Raw genomic sequence first — 21,140 nt, forward strand, 5'->3', positions numbered from 1 at the left:
ATTCCTGTAGGGACTTAGCAAACAGACCGGCAGAGGGTACCGTGCAGAGGGTGTGTGGGTTGGGCCAGGACTCACTTCACTGAGCTGGAGTGTACTTCCACATTTTGTTCTCTCTAGGAGTCACCTGCTAAGCCTGGGAGAGTTGTTTGCATTAGAAACAGAGCTGCTAGTACAGGTTCGTTCTTAAAATGGAGGGTGCATTATAATATGAACTTACTGAAAGTAAAAGAACATATTTGTCTCACTTTTCTCTCCCATTAAAAAAAATGGATTTACAAATAGTAAAATTCATCTTTCTTACAATACAATTTGGTAAGTTTTGGCAAAAGTATACAGTCGAATTCTAGTGCCCAGTGGCTCATGCCCCTAATCCTAGCTACTTAGGAGGCTGAGATCTGAGGATCGCAGTTCAAAGCCAGCCAGGGTAGAAAAGTCCCTGTGAGACTCTTATCTCCAATTAACCACTCAAAAAAAAACCCCAGAAGTGGAGCTGTGGCTCAACGTGGTAGAGCACTAGCCTTAAGCAAAAGAGCTAAGGGAAGTGCCCAGGCCCTGAGTTCAAACCCCATCACCTCTCCCCTCCCTGAAAAGTATATAGTCCATTGTTATACAGAACAATCCCATCATCTTCAGAAATTCTCCTTCCTTCCCTCTTGTTATTTCTTCCATGTTCTGAAATGTGAGATTTAACCAGGTAAGAATATTGATATATTGAGCAATGCATTTTAAAAGGCCCTAATGTACTGGGCATACCTATGGCGCATACCTGTGGTCTGTAATCCCAGCCCTCAAGATGCTGAAGCAGGAGGATTCCAAGTTCAAGGACAGCCTAGGATAAGACCCTTCCCCAACTAACCCTCTCCCTCCTCCTCCCACCAAAATTAAAGGTTTAGCTAGAGATCGATTCAGTGGCCACCATAGTCTTTCCCGGTTGTACAAGGCAGTAGCGTAAAGCTTCATGACTTCCTTGTGGCCAGTCACTTCTTCTCTGGCTTAGTGAGAACAAGCAGCTAGTGAAAAATGAGGTAACATAGGTGACATTTTTTTAAAGATGATCTCAATAAGTAATCCAGTCTGGCATGGAACTTTTTACATAGCCCAGGTTGGCCTCAAATTCTAGATCCTCTCCCAAGTGATGGGATTACAGGCATGTGCTACCACACCTGGCAGAACTTTACTTCTTAAAAATTTTTTTATTAGTCCTGTTCTGCTTTATCTTGGTTAGAAAATTCTAAGTAAAGAATGGTTTGGGAATAATATGGCAACTAAATAGGGTGCTATTGCTTTGAGAAAATCCTAAAAAGGAGAGAATCCCCTAAAATAAGATTTCAAGTAACCACTGCTGTGGTGTGGTGCATTTTTCTCTCTTCTGATTGTTCTCTTTCTCGACTCTAGCGGACCCTATTGTGCCTTGTAATGAAACTCGCTGGAGCCAGAAGTGGCAGTCATCACGTCCCCTGCGGAGGGCCAGCCTCTCTCTGGGCTCTGGCTTCTGGCATGCCACTGGAAGGCATTCAAGTAGACGGTTGCTGAGAGCCATTCCACGCCAGGTCGCTCAGACGCTGCAGGCAGATGTGCTGTGGCAGATGGGATACACAGGTGTGTGCCATCCGCAGGGACTGGTGTGAAGTCTGTGGTCAGAGGCTATCTTGGGTGGCGCCCAGCATCTCAGCCCTGCCATCTTACCTGTCTGTCCTCGCTGTTTGTTGAGCTGCACACAGTGATCTTCACCTGTCTTTGGCTTCTGGTACCCGGCATCTGCTTCTGTGACTTTTCTAATTGGTGCCAGATGTATCCTGCTTTTGTTATTGCTCTGAGGCTAGAAGGGCAGATTGCATCTTGCAGAGCGTGTCTTTCCTATCCACATATACACAAAGCCTTGGCTGGCTGGCTGGCCTTCAGGGGTCTGTATTTCCCAGGAAAGAGATCGTGTTCCAAGATGGTCACCTGGATTTGTGTAACTTGGTGATCATCAGTTTTGATCGCTTGAGTTTGGTGCCTGGTATGTAGAGTGGCTGAGTGAATGACGCCCCTTGCTGATCTGTTTCAGAGCGAGAAACTATGAAGGCTGTATCTTTGAATAATCCCTGCTTGAGCTAATGTGAGAATTTTTACCCTTACTCAACTATAAGGCAGCATCTTGCCCACAGGCTGCCACAGTTGGTTTGGCTGCCTTTCCTGTGGTTTCTTATCCTTGTGCCCTCACCATCTCAGAGATAGTTCAGTGTTTAATACCTCATAGACTGACATTTTAGTAAAATTATTTTCTCCTCCTGGTTTTATATTTTTAGAGTGAGAATTCTCTATAGTCACTAGAAACACTTATTTTTCAGAGACTGTGTGTGTGTTTCACTCTGTTGCTCAGGGTTGAACTTAAGCCTTCTACCTTTGCCTCCCAAGTGCCAGGATTACAAGTACACACCAAAATGCATAACTTGATTTTATAGATACAAATTTAGACAGATGTTTCCAAATGTGATCATGTATGTCTTCATTTTGGAACAGGTACAAATGTCAGGGTTGCTGTTTTTGACACTGGGCTGAGTGAGAAGCACCCCCACTTTAAGAATGTGAAGGAGAGAACCAACTGGACCAATGAGCGGACTCTGGATGACGGTAGGCATCAGCATGCAGTACAGTGGGAATGGCTGCCAGAGGCCTCAGGCTGTCCCTCCCCCTTGTCCTCATCATTGTCAGGCCGAGGGCGTGCCTTCCTATGTGCTTAGGCCCACAGTCACGTAGTCAGACTTCGCTTGTTTGTGCCTTTTCGTATGGCAGAAGCTTTTCTAAAGACCTCAGGAGAGTTTGGGTGCCGGGTGGGGTGCTCTTCCCTCACAGGGGTGGCGGTGGCAGCAGTTTGGGTACTGGACAGTGCCACCAGGTTCTCCAGTAGGGCTGGAGAATGAGGTTTGCGTGGACGGCTTGGCAGCATTGCACTTGTGCAATGGCAGTGTCTCACAGGACTTCTTTCTCCTGTGGGCGTAGGTCTGGGCCATGGCACATTTGTGGCAGGCGTGATTGCCAGCATGAGGGAATGCCAAGGATTTGCCCCAGATGCAGAGCTTCATATCTTCAGGGTCTTTACCAACAATCAGGTGGGTGTTTGGGGACCCCTGTAATGGACGGGACCCATACTGAAATGTAAAAAGTAAAAACGTGTTTATGAGTAGTGCCCGTCAGTGGTGCCAAGCTACCTCTGGCGCCCCACTTGTGCCAGAGTCTTGCCTTAGTCCTTTCTGCCTCTGTGTGACTTTGCCCTGCTTCCACCACTGCTTGCATCGACTTCCCTAGAAGACCTTGCTCCAAGGCCGCCGTATTGAGTGATTCCTTAGTTTTCTGTTTCTTCGACCTCGGGCATGCTCAAGGCTGCCATGCCCTAGATCGCACTCGTGGATCGATAATGATGTGCTCTGTGCTTGTCTCTCTGGGAAAATTGCCACCACCTGGGGGGCAGGGACTGTGTAACTGACACTGTAGGCTCGGCAGTGTGAATTTTTAGGCTTTGTACCCTCATTTGTCATTTGAAAACTGCAGAAAAGAGAGGGACTGTAGTCTTTGAGTAGGCAGTACACAGCCCAGAAGCACCAGAGGCAATGGTAATGACATCCTGCTCCGTCCCGTGAGTCCTTAGTGTCCTTCACATCTCCATCTCCATCTCCATCTCATGGGGGTCTTGGCTTCTTCCACCACCTCTTGCTATTTCTCTTACACATTGGAAAATGGAGACTTGCTTTTAAAAGCCAGGCGTGGGTGGTTTATACCTGTAATCCTTGTTGTTCAGGAGGCAGAGCTGGGCAAATGTTTATAAGATCCCATCTCAACTAATAGCTGGTTCCAGTGGTATGGACCTGTCATCAACAGGAAGTGTAAACAAGGAGGATCCTGGTCCAGGGCAAAAAGTGAGAGAGACCCTATCTCCAAATAACCAGAGCAAAAAGGGCTTGGAGGCATGATTTAAGCAATAAAGCACCTGCCTATCAAGTGCATAGTCCTAAGTGGAAAGCCCCAGCATTGCTAAAATGCCTTTCTGAAACCTTTGATCCTTATTCTGTTCTTCCCAGTAAAAATTTTGTATTAACAGTGGGGGCTGGGGATGTGGCTCAGTGGTCGAGTGCTTGCCTAGCTTGCATGAAGCCCTGGGTTCAATTCCTCAGTACCATAAATACAGAAAAAGCTGGAAGTGGTGCTGTGGTTCAAATTGTATAGTGCCATCCTTATGCAAAAGCTCAGGGACAGTGCCCAAGCCCTGAGTTCAAGCTCCAGGACTGGCAAAATAATAATAAAAACAATAACAACAACAGCAATCCACAAAATAATATAACATACATATGGGAAGTAGGAGGAATGGCCAGTTAGAGACTTGGTACTATGAAATAACTCATTGGCATTGGTCTGTGTAGGATGTTTAATCACTGAGTGATGAAGGATGGTAGGCAGATACATTAAACCTTTCCTTTTAGACACATGTCTTAGGAATCCTTTTTTTTTGCCAGTCCTGGGCCTTGGACTCGGGGCTGAGCACTGTCCCTGGCTTCTTTTTGCTCAAGGCTTGTACTCTGCCACTTGAGCCACAGCGCCACTTCTGGCTTTTTGTATATATGTGGTGCTAGGGAATCGAACCCAGGGCTTCGTGTACACGAGGCAAGCACTCTTGCCACTAGGCCATATTACCAGCCCCTTAGGAATCCTTTTATAAGAAGGGCAATTAGAAGCCTGGTATTTTGTTTTGTTTGTACTTTTATGCTGGTGACTTAAAAAGGTAAGCTACTAATATTTTAAGGAAAAAAACGATTTTATGTGCAGACTGAAGCGTAAGTGACTTTGAGCACTGTGTGCACAGTTTCATTGTGACTGCACAGTTTCATTGTGACGGCACACTACAAGCGAAGAGATGCCTGTGTACCTGCAGATACGGCCACCTGTGCAGCACCGCCCCAAGACTAGAAGTTTGTGGTGGCATATCTTATACTCCAGAGCCTTATTTGTGCTTGGGATTTATTTACGTTTGTCTCTTTGTTTTAAAGAAACTTCGGAGGGACTAAAAGCATGGCTTGTTGGTATTATGCCAGCCTAGCAAGTATGAGGCCCTGAGTTCAAACCCTAATACCACCACACACACACACAAATTACTTTATCCTTAGAAAAAGTGTCATAGCTTTTTGAGACTGAAACACTGGGGGCTGTTTTAATTTAACTAGGTGTCTTACACGTCATGGTTTTTGGATGCCTTCAACTATGCCATCCTGAAGAAGATCGATGTACTGAACCTTAGCATTGGCGGCCCTGACTTCATGGATCACCCTTTTGTCGACAAGGTTGGTCAAGTGGTTGCATAGCTCTTGCTCTTTTGTCTCCCGTCTCTGTAATTTCTAGTGTGTTAATGCTTTATGAAAACAGAGAGTTAGTGACATGAGCTTTAATGACCTGTGTGTCATAAGCCAGTGAGTTAAAGGCCTGCAGAGGAGCACATGCAGCCCTGTTGGTTCCTTTTTAACCTAGGTATGCTCTGCTCTGCTCTGCTCCACTCAGTTCCACTGCGTTCCACTCCACTCCACTCCACTCCACACCATTCCCCTTCCTTCCCCGTCCCCGTGGTGTCTTCAGGAGCCAGGCTGGTGAGCTGTGCTATTCTTGCTCTACACCTGTGTCCAGATGTGCCCACCTTGTCATGACCATGCTGCCATAGAGAGGCTCCTCTTCTTTTTTAAGACTGTTTGTAGAAGTCATAGGATTTTCATGATAATTATGTGTTGATTGTTGAGAGTGGTATACTTTTATTAACTAAATGCATGCTAATTTTGTAGGTGTGGGAATTAACTGCTAACAACGTAATCATGGTTTCTGCTATTGGCAACGACGGACCTCTTTATGGGTAAGTGGCCTCAACAAGGATGGTCTTGGGATGTTTTTCTATTGTCACTCTGTGCATATGTCCATGAGTACTTGCTTGTATCTAAAACTCTGTGTTGCAAATATTGTCAATTAACAATGTATAAGAAACCCCAGAGTATTTACCAATCCACTCAGCAGTTGTCAGCACAAAACCATTCTTCTGTTTCTTAAAAAAAAAAAAAAGCTGCAGATTGTAATTTTCTTTCTTTTAATTGCTATTATATAAAGCTGATGTACCAGAGGGGTTATGGTTCTAAATTTCTTAATACTTTTTCTACCTCTCCTGAAAGGTGTCAGAAAAATGAATATGTTAGGAAGGAATGGGTTCTGAGTATTTATTAAGAATGCGACTATATATAAAGCACAGGGGGTTCAAGGAGAAGTAGAGGAGTGCCTGCCTTTCTGGAAAAGATGGAGTGCACACCCTGAAGCTTGCGTGAGTGAGCAGGTGCGTCCTGCTGCTTTAGGGGCTCTGAGAGGCCCGGGTAGGAGAGCAGCAGAAGCCAAGTGGCAAGAAACACAGCCCACCAGCAGCTTTGTATAGCTTTAGACCTCAGTTTCTTTCTACCTGCCCCTCTGATTTTTTATTCTGTGCTTAATGTTGGCAAGTGATTTTTTGTGCTTCGTGTCCTCTGTTATTGAGTGCCTTGGGTGAACTGTTTGCGGTAACCCAGGGCAGAGGGGAAACGCTGGGCGTGTGTTCTACATGCCGTGCACAGTGGGGCATAGACACCTGTCTGTCCTCCCTGTGTGCATGTGCTTCTGATGTGGACACACTGCATCCAGCTGGACAGCCGGCTGGGGCGCCTGCTGTGGGAAGGCAGCTTGTCTGGAGGATAAAGGGAGCTAATGCAAAGCACCCACGGCATGCTCTGAGGCTAAGCTATGTGGCTAAGCTATGTAAGGTCGGTGTTTATGCAGGTGAACAGATGTGAATAATGAATCACCTAGCTTAGCAAATGACTCTCCCCTTGCAAGAGGTCCAAGGTTCTGAATTGGCTGTGGCATGGCAATGCGTGTTGCGAGATACAATTGTCAGTGGTTGGACTGCTCTTCCCATTCCTCTTCCCCGAAAAGCCCCAGTTAGGTTTCCTCATTTTCCTTGCACATGTTCCTCCTGGTCCCCTGCCTCCCATTTCTAACACCCCTGCTCAGTTCCCACTTGCTAGCTTGTCAGTTTCCTAGCTCTTCCTTGCTTTAGTCCTTTTCCCTCCAGCTCTTTAGGTATAGACTGGAGTGAACCCAGGTGTTTGAGCTGACCTGCCCCCAGGCTGAGGGCCTTCTCTTTTCTTGTTTGGTTTTGTTTCTGTTGCCAGTCCTGGGGCTTGAACTCATCACCTGAGCACACTGTCCCTGGCTTTTTTTTGCTCAAGGCTAGCACTCTGCCACATGAACCACAGCGCCACTTCCAGCTTTTTCTATATATGTGGTGCTGAGGAATGGAACCCAGGGCTTCATGTGTATGAGGCGAGCATTTTGCCACTAGGCCACATTCCTGGCCTCGGGCCTTCTCTTTTCTAAGCCCCAGCTCTTTGCCTGTCACTGAGTGAGGGCATAGGGAATGGCAAATGAGACATAGCACCGCTCATGTAGCGGTTACAGTGGTGGAGCGAGGCTCTAGGGAGACCACTGTGCGTACTCTTCCCTTCCTTTTTGTGTGTATTCCTGCTGTTCAAATAGTTCCCTCATGGCTCTTCACTCAGTAGTGTACACTGCATCATATTGCCTGGTAGATAAAAGTCCACATTTTTTTCCCCTCAATTTTCAAGGGCCTTGGAATTCTAGGCTGGAATTGGCAAACTTTCTGTTAGGGATCAAAGAGTAAACATTTCAAGCTTTGTGGCCAGATAGTCTCTGCTACTTGGCTTTGGCCTTGTGGCATGAAAGCAGCCATGGGTTATGTGGAAGTGGGTGGGCATGGCTGTGCTCTGCTAAAACCATACTTAGGAAGACAGGTGGTACTTGGTTGGGTCCACAGCCACTGTTGGCCAACTCTAGTCAGAACCTGTTGGCTCACCTTTATGTACAGCTGGCACCTTTACCTCAGGTCTGGTCCTCCTGTGTCTGTAGTAGAAGCCGGGTTTATTTTATTTTGCCTTCCCTCTCTCTCTATCCCTGCTGCCAGTCCTCCTGTTCATGTCTATCTGCTCTTTTCCATGCTGTTGTTACTACTTTGTCACGCAGTCGCCCTCCTGAAACCCCACGGCTTTTGTGGGAAGTTGTGTTGGACAGTTTTTAGTCAGAGCAGTGAATGTAAATTGTGGCAGCAGGAAAACCTAGAGAGGAAGGCTTTGTCTGAGCTTACTGTGTGCTCGTAGTGCACACATGGACCTGGCATCTTCAGTGACTCTGCGGTGATGGCAGATGCCACATGATCCATCCCTGTCACCCAGCTGGAGACGGGTGCAGGCATCGGAGAGGTCAGAGGACAGAAGCATGCTGGCTGAAAGTGAGACATGTGTTCGTCCCACTCAGGCCCCTCGCCAGGATCTCTCAGGGCCCTGTACCCCAACCTGAATCTGTAGTTGTGGCTGTCTCCTTTTCAGTTCCAGCAGTGACGTCTCAATGGCTTCCCTTTCTGACACTCTTGAATGTTATAGGGGTTGACGGGTTGAGGGTGAGTAGGAAGGCAGTGTGTTCTCAGTGAGAGGTTCTACTAGTGGCTTCTCTTAGCCTCTGCTCCTTGAATTCATGGGACTGTGCAGACAACTAGCATTAGCCAGAGGAAAGCCATTTGGGGGCCTCTGAATGGCCCCCTCTCCTCTGGCATGTTGAGGCCACCGAGCTCAGATGTCAGTGTCGTTGTTGATTGGGTGTGGTTTGAAGACACTGCAGTCTTGCTGTTACCTTTTCAGTCACTTGGAGTCTGTTATAGTTGTTGAATTGGCAAAGTTTTTCCTTTTGGTACTGGAGCTTAGACATGTGTCCAACTTCATAATTGGCCATTTCAGAAGCGCTTCGTGTTGACTTAACAGTTTATATGTTTTTGTCATTACTAATTTCACAGTAGCTTCTTTGCACATCTAGTACCCTTGAGGTACAGGAGAGAACAGCCTGTTTTTTTTTTTTCTTGGCCATTCTCTGAGGACTTTCTTTAAGGGCTGAAGATGGTAGGGTAATGGTTGTATTCACATTGTCTGAAGAAGTGAGGTGCACTGTTAAAGGTCATTTGAAGTTTCAACCTCAGACTGCAGCGATATTGATGTGTGGCTAATCTGCTGTTCTCTTGGAACAACTCAGAAGTGATGTGAGGTTACATAGGTAGGTGCTGGATTTGTGACATGTTCCCTCCTGGGAGGTTCAGGGCAGGGAGTGAGCTAGGGATCCTGGAGTTGAAGGGGATATCTGCCCTTGTGGTAAGGTGAGGAGGAGAAGAAGGAGAAGAGGAAGAACCCCGCAGGTAGAGGTGATCGAGGTGATGGCACCTCACAAGACAGCGGAGGGGTGGCAGCCTGCCAGAGGTGCATAGGCCTTGTCACAGAAGAACCTAAGGAAGCTTTAGCTCTTTCTGGCAGTGTTTTTTCTTGTTTGAATGATTCGTTATAAATTATTTCTCTCTCCCCCCCCCCCCTTTTTTTGTGTGTCCCAATTTAGCACTCTGAATAACCCTGCTGATCAGATGGATGTGATTGGAGTGGGTGGCATTGACTTTGAAGATAACATCGCCCGCTTTTCTTCCAGGGGAATGACTACCTGGGTATGCTTTCCTGTACTAGTCTAACATGGCTCCCAGAGCCTAGGTCTGAGCCTTGAGACGGACTTCTTAGTGCCCAGTAGACAGCAGCCAGGGCTGCGGGTGCAGGCCCTTTATGAAGACGGCCCTTCCAGCTCCTTTGGTGTGTGCTGCCTCAGCCTAGCGCCCAGAGCCACTGTGAGGCATGGGGTTCTACGTCCATTTCCCATTTCCTCCTCTGGGCTTGTTTCTGAGTAACTTGCTCATAGGTGAGCTGGACTCGTGCTCACTCACCCTTACTAACTAGTTAGGAAGGGGCTCCTCAGTGTAAGTGAGATTATTGTTTTTTTCACCTTACAAAGTAAATCCAGTAAGAAAAGCTTAATATGAACTCTGCTAACATGGAAATAATTGTATTTCGTTTCACAAAATCAGAATGACTCCCAGCAAGTTTATAACCCAGCTTCTTGGGCTTTGGTTACACAGTCCTAGCTCACCCTCCTTGCCCAGCAACAAGACGTTTGATTCAGAATTTGGAGCCCCCTCAGAGCAACACTTGGATACTTTTTCCTTTGAGGTGTCTGGGGGCCACCTGTCCTGGCATTCTTTGGGGTCAGGTCATCTCTTGGTGCTCAAACTTGCCATGGGCCAAACTCGAGGTCCATGAAGTAAGGCCCCAGATTCACACTTGGGACGCATTCACATCTGTAGAACTCCATAGGATAGTCTTCCATGGCAGCCTTAGGGCCAGACATTGTGGGCTCCCTGGTGCCCCCTGTTAGCTGCCAGGGCTCGCTTCCTGATGCATTCACGGCATGCCACCTGCTGGAGCTGCCATTGCCTGGACGCCAGGGACGCCACTCTGGGCTGGGCTGTGTGTCCTTACTGCACTCCTCAGTCAGAGGAGACAGGCTCTTGTGTTGGTGCCTTCACTGAACTGTGGTGGGTTTCATGCCCTTGGCCCTCAGCAGGGACTTGCTTTTCAGTGGCCACCTGAGAAGTATTCCTTAGTTACCTACGGAGAGTGCTCAGGCTGACATGTTTTCCCTCAGTGCCCACAGGTCCCCCTGCACTCCTTGTGTAAGACATTTTATGCTTTTTCTCAACAGAATGTAAGGTACTGGCCAAGTGTGGTGGTGCTGTAGTCTCATATGCAGGAGGGTAACAAGTTTAAGGCCAACTAGACTATATAATAAGGAAAAAAAGGAAGGGGGGAGGTGGAAAGGAACATCAGAGTCTGTTGTGCCTCTCACTTTGCCCCCAAATTTCAGGAGGCTTACGAAGTGCTTAGTTGAACTCACTGCAGGTTCACTGTGAAACTTTGGTCATCCTGCATGGCTTCAGCCCTTTGAAACAGTCAGACCAGGTGCTTTGTGTTTTGTTGTTGTTTTTTTTGTAATACAGAAGCATGCTTATTTTTCCCTAATTTTTAATTTTCTGATTCTTCTAATATTTAAAACTTGAGAGAGCAGTTTCTCAGTTCTACTCATACCAACTAGTGTCTGGTTTTAGCAACTAGTTAAAATACTAGCGTTAAAAAAATCATTTGTTTTCTGCCTGTCTTCTTTTAGTGGTTATTATGGAACATACTAAAAATAACTTTGAATCCCACATTAGCCCTGAAGCTTGTTTCTGGTTTACAGGGAATTTCAGAGTCGAGCCAGTAGCTGCCTCAGGTTTCAGTGTGTGAAGTCCCATGTTTCTTTCCTGGTTATTTCCTGGTTTATTCCCTCCTATCCCCACGCAGCGCAGCTGTGTGCCTGGGTCCCCGGGGAAATCAAGCTGTTCTTGTTTCTAGGAACTACCAGGGGGCTATGGTCGTGTGAAGCCTGACATCGTCACCTATGGTGCTGGAGTACGGGGTTCTGGTGTGAAGGGGGGGTGTCGGGCCCTCTCAGGGACCAGTGTCGCCTCTCCAGTGGTTGCTGGCGCTGTCACCCTGTTAGTGAGGTAAGCATGTGCAGCACGCAGTGGCAGCTCTGGCCTCGGGGCAGACGTGGTGGTGGGGGCAACATCGGGGCAGACTGGGCTTGGGGCTCAAGGCAGGAGAGTTTGGGTTCCCACTGTTAGGGCTAGGTGATGTGTGCCAACACACTTTGTAAGCCGGAGGAAGCCAGAGAGCATTGTGCGTGGAGAACAGCTATTGGCTGCAGTTTTCAATACATTCGTGTGCTGGAGCTGTGCGTGCCATGTATTGCTGTGTCCTGTTTCTGTTAGAAGCTGTCAGCTTTTTTATACCCACCTAGTATGTCCACTGTGATGTCGTGGGTACAGAGAGAGAGAGCAGCAGGGCTGTGAAGTGGGCTAGCCTACCTACTTTCCTGGTGGCCCTGTCCAATCTCATCTGCGGCAGAGCAGAGCTGAGTCACAAGCCCTTCTCTGCAGATAGCAGATAGACGGAAGCTCCCAGGCGTGGCAGGCGGGGTGGAAGCGCCCTGCCCTGCCTGTGGCCACATCCTTACAGCGCTAAACACCAGCCTTTGAAGCTTGCATTCGTTTTTTTGCCAGTCCTGGGGCTTGAACTCGGCTTGGGCACTGTCCCTGAACTCTTTTGCTCAAGGCTAGCACTCTACCACTTGAGCCACAGCACCACTTCTGGCTTGTTCTGTGTATGTGATGCTGAGGGATTGAACCCTGGGCTTCATGTGTGCTAGGCGAGCACCCTACCACTAGACCACATTCCCAGCCCTTGCATTCATTTTTGACACTGCAACCCCTCTATCTCTCAGTAAATTTACTTCTGTCTAGCTGTGGTCCTCATCGGAACACTGTTGTGAAAACATTGCATATGTAAAATCTTTTCTGCGCTAATTTAAATTTTAAACTAGACAAATGATAGTAAATGCTTCTTGAAGTAAGCATGTTTGTTTTAACTTCTAATGGCAGAGATTATTTTGTTAATAATCCTTGGCAAAGGTATCTGTCCTCTCCTACAGGTCAGAGGCAGGTTCTAGAAAGTGCTGACATTGGCCTCTTCGTTGCTTTTGCCTGCTAGAAACATCATCTCTCCCATTAGTGTTGCGGTCCCCCAGGAGGCAGCTCTAGAGTGAGACAGGTTGGGGAGGGAAGGCAGGGGTGGGCTCTACACAGATTACTCATGCTTTTGTTCTTGCCAAGTGGCGAGGATTCAGCCAGGGCTCCTGTTTCCAGTGCTGTGGATTCTGGTAACAAAACATAGTCCATTTCCCCCCTCCCCCCCCCCCCCCCCCCCCCGTGTGATCCTTAGCCGGAAGTGAGGGTTCCAGTGTCAGTGGAGCTGTCCCATCTGTGCTGCTGGGGGAGGGAGGAAGAGAGGGCCGGTGCGCTTGCCATCCCGTGACAGCTGTGACTGCAGGCATCTTCAGCATCAAGGAAAGCTTTTGCTCTCATCTCCTGCTGAAGATAAAAACACCTATTGTGATGTTGGGAATACCTTGTGACTTGACAATAGCTCCCATAGATGCAGAGCCCCAGGGAAGCGGAGCCTGACCTTTCCCTTTGCTTTATAGGCTGGAAGAGGAGGAGGGCTAGTGACCTATAGCTTCCAGAAGTTCTTTTATTCTGCCATTAAGAATTAATCATCCTCTAGTTCCTCTTCTTCTGTCAGAAAGCCTGCCTTCCCTCTGAGACCAACCTCTGTCATAGGAAAATACTTCAAGGCTTTGTGCTTACTGATTTTTCTTCTCAATTTGGAGGTTAAAATTTACTTGTATAAAAGCTATGGGTAGACAAAATGAATTTTTTTTCAAATTTTTATTATCAAACTGATGTACAAAGAGGTTACAGTTTCATACGTTAGGCATTGGATACATTTCTTGTACTGTTTGTTACCTCGTCCCTCTGAGGGACGAGGTGACAAAATGAATTTTTAAAAAATGTTAGCAAAAATTTATTTTAGTAAAACATAAAAAGTTAAAGTAGGGACAAATAGAAAAAGAGAAACATTTCCTGCTACTCATGGCAGAAGTGGGGACTCTAAACATGACTGTTAGAGACCTCAGTGAATGTTTTCATGCTAGAGCTAGGTAGGTTCCCAGCCAGGTAGAGCTGGGTCTGAGTTTGTTGAGATGCGTCCTGACCATGAAACACTGAAAGCGGCCCAGGGGCTGCCTGGTCAGTCCTCATCACCCCGGTTGGCTCATCCTCCAAATCTGGGAACAGAGAGACAAAGGTTCAGTCTCCAGCCCACACCTCTGTCCTGTCAGCGGCCACTCGTGGTCCTTCTCTTCCCCAGCCAGCTGATTGATGTCCCAGGTTGTGTTGGCCCCCACCTTGGGGACCATACCTCTTTACTATTCTTACCTCCTGGAACCTATGTGATGGATTTAGTCATTATTGGGAAAACTAATTTCACATAAACAAGCAGACTGGATAAAATCACTGTTCAGAAAAGCCCTGTGGAAGGTCACTTACTGAGCTTGTCCTGAGGCAGGTACAACAGTGAGTCACTTTGCTTGGCTTCCCCCAAGAAACCCCTGTGAGAAAGAAAACAAGACCAGAGGCCACATGGTTGCACATCCACAATTAGGGGCAGTCTGATTTTCATTCTTTCACTGTGAGAAAACAAGCAAATCTTCACTCTTCCTGCAGCACAGTCCAGAAACGTGAGCTGGTGAATCCTGCCAGTATGAAGCAGGCGCTGATCGCATCAGCCCGGAGGCTTCCTGGAGCCAACATGTTTGAGCAGGGCCATGGCAAACTGGATCTGCTTAGAGCCTATCAGATCCTCAACAGCTACAAGCCACAGGCCAGGTGGGTATGCTGGCCTCAGGAGGACTTTCTCTTTCACTGTTCCCTTGGAGTTTTCCCTCTGCACATAAGAGCTTCAAAAACACTCAGCCTTCACTGGTCACGTGGCACTCGGGTGCTCAGTCCTAGGTTACGATGCAGCTTCTACTGGGGTGCTGACTGGCAGAACTCGAACCACTGTTGAGCATTAGAGGTTCTGTTACCTTCAGTGTAAGTGGCTAAAGCCACTGGCTACTCCATGTTTGGCATATTTAAACTTTTGACAGAGATTTACAGAAACTTTGCAAGAAAGAATCCCCAGCCCCAACAGTAAACTACATCCACACATGTGCGTGTTTCTGCCCAGGGATGCCCTCCTGAGACTTAGGTTGAAGTTTCCACTGGGGCTGGCCACACACCTGTTCTCTGTCGGTCAGAGCAGTTCCCACCTTCCCAGCCTGCAGAGGCAGGTCTTCCCACAGACAGCCTGGTGTCCTTCTGAGCCCAGGAGTGCCCCCCATCACACTCCTCCCACCACCCCAGCCCTGCACGCAGGACCATGCGCTCATCGTTTCCTCTTCCTCTGTCACTGCCAAGGCCTGCATTTCTGACATCCTCTTCCTTATTCCAGCTTGAGCCCCAGCTACGTCGACCTGACTGAGTGTCCCTACATGTGGCCCTACTGCTCACAGCCCATCTACTACGGAGGAATGCCAACCATCGTTAACATCACCATTCTCAATGGCATGGGAGTCACTGGCAGAATTGTGGATAAGGTGATGCTTCTCTGACTGGATGGTGGCTTAGCATGGCCCAGATGTTTTTGCCTTACTTATCTGTCCTGAAGTGCAGGAAGGAAAGATGCCCTTCTCTTCTGTAGAGGACACGAGTTTCTCTCACCCAGTCCTGCACCGTCTCAGTCTTCGGTGTCTCAGGTGTGGCCCCCTGGCTTCTCCATCTGCATCATGGGGGCTGTGATGCAGGCTCAGCTTTCATTCCTTTGCTCCTTGGCCTTTGGGTTTGGAAGGTTCTTTGTAGTTCTTTGACTGCTTACTTACTGGGTAGACATTATCAAAACAATAAGGAACCGTGGGGGAAAAAAAGAACATTCTTTATAGCCCCACTCTGCTAACACTGCCACCGTTTAAGAAGATCTTACCAGCCCTAATCTGAAGTGCATGGTAGGCAAGAATTAGAATCCATGTTCTGGGGATTCTTCCAGTATAAAACTCGCTGGCATCTAACCTCAAATCTGAGGGTTTTTATTTACATAAGCTTTCCACTCAGGTAAAAGTTCTTTGTCAGAGAGCTTCTGTGCATGTGTCCCACTTTTTTATGTAATGTGGGAAGATCATTTGACACAGTGGTTTCCAGGCTTAGCTGGTATCTTTCAGACAGACCCCAGGCTTCTAGGTGTCAGTGTATCATGTTGCCCATGTTATTGAAGTGTTTCTCAGTAACTAGTGCAGGTAATGAAGGATAGGAGCCCTTTCTGCTTTCAGTGTGTTTTCTGCACGCATTTCACTTCCATCTTGGTTTGGCTTCTGTTTTCCTGCAGCCTGACTGGCAGCCCTACTTACCACAGAATGGAGACAACATTGAAGTCGCTTTCTCCTACTCTTCGGTTTTGTGGCCTTGGTCTGGCTACCTGGCCATCTCCATTTCTGTGACCAAGAAGGCGGCTTCCTGGGAAGGCATTGCCCAGGGCCACGTCATGATCACAGTGGCCTCCCCAGCAGAGACAGAAGTAAGGCCATGCCAGGAAGGGGCTCCTTTTTCTTGACCGTTTACCACCCCTTGCCAGAAAGGGGTGTGTGTGAAGCACAGTGGGCAGACAGGATGTCCCTGGGCCAGTGTCCACAGCCTCGAGAGCAGCTGTGTTTATAACCAGCTCCACAGAGAGCTGTGCTGCTTGCTTTGCTGCTGGCCCACAGCACCAAAGACCTGCCTGGGCACATCAGAAACAGGCCTTCCTAAAAGGAGGTACAGAGTTAGTCCTGTGTGGCTTTAGTCTCTCTTACAGAGTGCATTGAATTTTAAGTCTTCAACTCTTGAGTTAGAATGGAATTAGTAGTGATACCTGAGTGTTTGTTGTTGCCTTGTGTTTAAGTAATGTGGGTTCAACTAGTAAGTAGACGAATTTTTAAAGCTAGCCATGGTAGTACATACCGTAACCCCCCAGCACTTGGGAGACTGAGGCAGGAGTATTCAGAATTCAAGACCAGCCTGGGCTACATTGTGAGACTCTGTTTCAAGAAAACCTAAGAGAAAGAAAGGGAAAGATAATTTTAAACTTGAAAACCTGAGAGTTTTTCCTGGGAAAGGACATTCCAAATTTCCAGGGATTATTGTTTTCTTTTTTAAGGTAAAAAATGGTGCTGAACAGACGTCAACAGTGAAGCTCCCAATTAAGGTGAAAATAATTCCCACCCCTCCTCGGAGCAAGCGTGTCCTGTGGGATCAGTACCACAACCTCCGCTACCCACCGGGCTATTTCCCCAGGGACAACTTAAGGATGAAGAACGATCCCCTGGATTGGTAAGCCGCTGCCTCGCACGGAGGCCCCGCAAACCCCTATCCTCGTGACACCCCTGTTGCCATCCTAGTGTGCTCTGAGGACATCCTGACTTCTCTGAAACATTCATAGATAAAGAACTGTGCCTTGGCCGGGTGCCGGTGGCTCATACCTGACATCCTAGCTACTCAGGAGGCTGAGATCTGAGGATGGCAATGTGAGGCCAGCTCAGGCAGGAAAGGCTGAGACTCATCTCCACTAACCATCAAGAAGCCAGAAATGCTTGGCTCAAGTGGTAGAGCATTTGCTTCCAGCAAAGAAGCTCAGGGACAGCGCCCTGATTTCAAGACCCAGAACTGGCACCAAAAAAAAAAAAGTGCTGTAGAAACATTATCATCCTCCCCTCACACCTCCATTCATTTAGCCCCTAAGTGCAGTCAGTGCCACCTTCAGCTGCCCTGTCCTTCCATGTGTCCCTCTGCCCCCAGCTGGGTCTCTCTACCATCATCCCACACCTGGGTGACATATGGCCTCACTGTGTCACCCCCGTTCCAACACTTTCCCAAGTGTCACATGAAAACAAGCTCTCCTAATGTCTCTTGGGACTCGATCTGGCTGGGCGGGGCTGGGCTGTTTCCCTCTATGGCCCCTCACACATCCCTGCCCACTCTCTATCCCTTATAGGCCAGCTGAGACACATTGCTCTTGGCCCAAAAGCCAGACACATTTCTGCTTTGGGTTCATTATTTAGGTCCATGTTTGAAGTAGGCAGATGAGAGGCACTGGAAGGTTGGACTAGAGTCTGGGATCAGAGGGCGTGAGAGGACCTGGAAGACTGGGATAGAGCATCAAGCGCAGGTGGAGATCGGAGAACAGCATGCCCAGCTGTGCCTCACCAAGGAGCCAGCATACTTAGTGCTACTGGAGGGTGGCCAGGGAGTACTGACTGGCCTGGTCCTTGGTTCTCCTGGAGGGCCGGAGAGCCCCATCAGGGGGCCCTGTGGCCTGTCAGCCTCACGCTGTCTCTGATGGAAGGCAAGGCGCTCGCTGTCTGGGCTGTGAGCCAGACTCTCTGCCTCCTGTGGCTGTGCCCTAAGCTCACTGTCAGATTCAGTGGCTTCTAGCAGCTTACTTTTGTGCTGCCGCCAAAGTGCTGCTTCTGCCCAGGATAGCACTGCTCCTTCAAAGACAGCTGCACTTCCAAGGTAACTCTATGGCAGGATGGGCCTTTATCGCTGTGGCTTTTGCTTTTCAGGAATGGTGATCACATCCACACAAACTTCAGGGATATGTACCAGCACGTGAGAAGCATGGGCTACTTTGTGGAGGTCCTGGGCTCTCCCTTCACATGCTTTGATGCCACCCAGTATGGTGAGCCGCACATTGGGCATGTGTTAAATGTCTGAAAATGAACCACTGAAGGAAACCTGGGCATGGACTCCTGTCCAGGCAGAGGCCAGGAGGGAGGCTTTGCTGACAAGCACACATCCTTGGTGGTGATGTCTGTGATGCCTGGCTAAGCACAGGACTGTTGGACATGGTGGGCAGAGATGTCTGCAGTCTTTATTTTGCTTTAGTTTTAATTCTAAGTTACTTTGAGCACAGATAAAGAGCCAGCACCAGTTAGTTAGCAATGCATGGTCCTTTATTCCTTGCCTTCTCCTGTGGCATTCACTGCAGGGTGGCCCAAACTAAACCATTAGAAGTCTGTACTAGCCAGGCACTGGTGGCTCATGCCTATAATCCTAACTACTCATGAGTCTGAGATCTGAGGATGACAGTTCAAAGCCAACCTGGTCAGGAGGGTCTGTGAGATCCTTGTCTCCAATTAACCACCAGAAAACTGTAAGTGGTGCCATGGCTCAAAGTGGTAGAGTGCTAACCTTGAGCAAAAAGAGCTCAGGGATATGTTCTAGGCCCCAAGTTCAAGTTCCATGATCAACAGCAAAAGTCTGTACTGTCACTGTTTCTAAAACAGTGGCACCTGCTGTGGGAAGTGGCTGTCCTCAGCCTTGGCCCTTGTCCCCAGGCACTTTGCTGATGGTGGACAGTGAGGAGGAGTACTTCCCGGAGGAGATCACCAAGCTGAGGAGGGATGTCGACAATGGCCTCTCGCTTGTGGTCTTCAGCGACTGGTACAACACTTCCGTCATGAGAAAAGTGAAGTTCTATGATGAAAACACAAGGTACTGGGACAGCTGGGGTGGCAGAGAGTGTGGGTGGAAAAGCTCTTTGTATGTGACGAAATGCTCGGAAGGATGCTCATCGGCCCAGAGCATAGTTTTGAGGTGGTCATCTTTCCTTGTTGATCTTAGGTACTCGAGCTCTAAGTTTCTGTTTAGTCTATTCTGTATCTTTTAATACTAACATACTCAAATTCAAAATGTACCTAAGAAACTTTAGACACTTTCTACTTAGCTGTTGATCAAGGATCTCTATACTGTAGCAAATGCATTATTTGTAATACATTTGGATTTTTTTTTTCTGTATAGTCTTGTAACTTGAACATTCATAAGCTTCTTGTGTCATTTCTCTTGCTTCTCTGATTCTGGCCGAACAGTTAGAGGTGGTACATTTCAGTGAAGTGCTGATTTTAATGCCATAAAATAAAGCCCTGCTCTGTTCTGTACATGGGCTGAACCGGCTGTTTGAAGTGTTCCTCAGACCAAGCAGCTGGCTCTACTTGACACTTTGGTGTGGACAGGGTTGTTACCTGAGATGTGTAATTTTGTCAGAGAAGCATGAAGTGTGCAGGTTTTTACTTGTTGCTCTCTCTGTGCTGTTGCCATTTTTCCAGGCAGTGGTGGATGCCAGATACAGGAGGAGCCAACATCCCAGCTCTGAATGAGCTTCTGTCTGTGTGGAACATGGCATTCAGCGATGGCCTATATGAAGGGGAGTTCACCCTGGCCAGCCATGACAGTAAGGCTATGCCATGAACTGTGAGCGTGGGGTGGGAGGGAGCAAAGGGAAGTCTCAGAGAGAGGGTGATGGGATTTCGAAGTACTCTAGAGTCTGCTTTCAGAATTGCATCTGGGGCTAGGCTTGTAACTCAGAGGAAGAGAATTTATCTAAAACGTGCAAGGCCCTGGAGTCTATCTCCAGCATCAGGAAACAAACAAACAAACAAAAAAACCTAAAGCTTTGATTAATCCCCAGAGTTTTATACAGGTTTCTAAACTGAAAATACTTAATGCTAGTTTCTGGGCTGCCTTAAGAGTCTTTGTCCACTACCCATTCTGAAATAGAAAATGCCTCATAAGTTCTGGGTATTTATAAAATAATGTGTACTCCCACATAAGTTTCTAGTTGGCCCATATATTGATCGTAATGATCATTATTGTTGACTGGCTCTCCAAGTCCTGACGGAGCTTGCTCTGTGTCTCTCTGGCTTCTCTGACTTGGGCTGTTTAGGCACTGTATGTTAACCTATTTCTTACTTGAATCGAGGTGATTACTTAATTTCAGTGTGGCAAGGAAACAGTTTCTTAGGATTACAAACAGTCCAGATAGGCATGAAGAATGCACATTGGGTATATGAGTAGTTGTTGGTGGAGTGCTTGGGGTTTCTGTGCCCCTGTGACTCTGAACAACTGTTTTCTAGTGTATTACGCATCTGGGTGCAGCATCGCTAAGTTTCCAGAAGATGGCATTGTCATAACACAGACCTTTAAGGACCAAGGTAAAGAATGCTACCAGGCTTTTTGCCTCCCTCTTCTTCCATCTTCTCCCTCCCTCCCTTCCCCCCTCCCTCCTCTCCCAACCTCTCTCTTCTCCCCTCCCTCTGCTGTCTTTCAATGGCTTTCTTGCATATCACTCCCATAGCATAGCATTCACCCTTCTAAATCGTTCAGTTCTATGAATTTTAGTGTATCCACAAAATTTGTGCATCTGGCACATTCTACTTTTGAGAACATTTACATCAACCCCCAAAAGATCCTATTAACACTCTGCTTCTCCTTGCCTTTCTTTTCCATGGTAGGACTGGACACGTGAACTCAGATGGCTTGGTACTGCGGAGCTATGTATGCCTCCAATCCTGATTTTCTTTTTTCTTTTCTTTTTTTTTTTGGCCAGTCCTGGTCCTTGGACTTAGGGCCTGAGCACTGTCCCTGGCTTCTTTTTTGCTCAAGGCTAGCACTCTGCCACTTGAGCCACAGCGCCACTTCTGGCCATTTTCTGTATATGTGGTGCTGGGGAATCGAACCCAGGGCCTCATGTATACCAGGCAAGCTCTCTTGCCACTAGGCCATATCCCTAGCCCCATCCAATCCTGATTTTCACTGGTCATTTTTAGGATAGGCTGGGTGCCTGAGCCTCAATCAGCCTACTGTGGGCTTCCCTTTGTCTTTT

At 47.7% G+C, this 21,140-nt stretch overlaps 1 protein-coding gene across 4 annotated transcripts in view; it reads left to right on the top strand.

The window, feature by feature from the left end:
- Mbtps1 (membrane bound transcription factor peptidase, site 1) overlaps positions 1-21,140 on the top strand; it is a 54,936-nt gene that overhangs the window by 11,231 nt on the left and 22,565 nt on the right. For all 4 annotated transcript variants that reach the window (XR_007212269.1, XM_048355036.1, XM_048355035.1 and 1 more), the window contains exons 4-18: positions 1,396-1,599; positions 2,506-2,616; positions 2,986-3,095; positions 5,199-5,315; positions 5,805-5,872; positions 9,487-9,589; positions 11,364-11,515; positions 14,135-14,296; positions 14,904-15,048; positions 15,831-16,019; positions 16,638-16,810; positions 18,043-18,158; positions 18,817-18,973; positions 19,585-19,709; positions 20,392-20,469. Coding sequence is in view for 3 of the 4 variants with exons in the window: in XM_048355036.1 (XP_048210993.1) it covers positions 1,396-1,599; positions 2,506-2,616; positions 2,986-3,095; positions 5,199-5,315; positions 5,805-5,872; positions 9,487-9,589; positions 11,364-11,515; positions 14,135-14,296; positions 14,904-15,048; positions 15,831-16,019; positions 16,638-16,810; positions 18,043-18,158; positions 18,817-18,973; positions 19,585-19,709; positions 20,392-20,469 (2,010 nt within the window). In the remaining variant the exon portion in view is untranslated. The remainder of the gene's footprint in view (positions 1-1,395; positions 1,600-2,505; positions 2,617-2,985; positions 3,096-5,198; positions 5,316-5,804; positions 5,873-9,486; positions 9,590-11,363; positions 11,516-14,134; positions 14,297-14,903; positions 15,049-15,830; positions 16,020-16,637; positions 16,811-18,042; positions 18,159-18,816; positions 18,974-19,584; positions 19,710-20,391; positions 20,470-21,140) is intronic.

Source organism: Perognathus longimembris, chromosome 10 (genome assembly GCF_023159225.1).
Source record: "Perognathus longimembris pacificus isolate PPM17 chromosome 10, ASM2315922v1, whole genome shotgun sequence".
Lineage (NCBI taxonomy): Eukaryota > Metazoa > Chordata > Mammalia > Rodentia > Heteromyidae > Perognathus > Perognathus longimembris.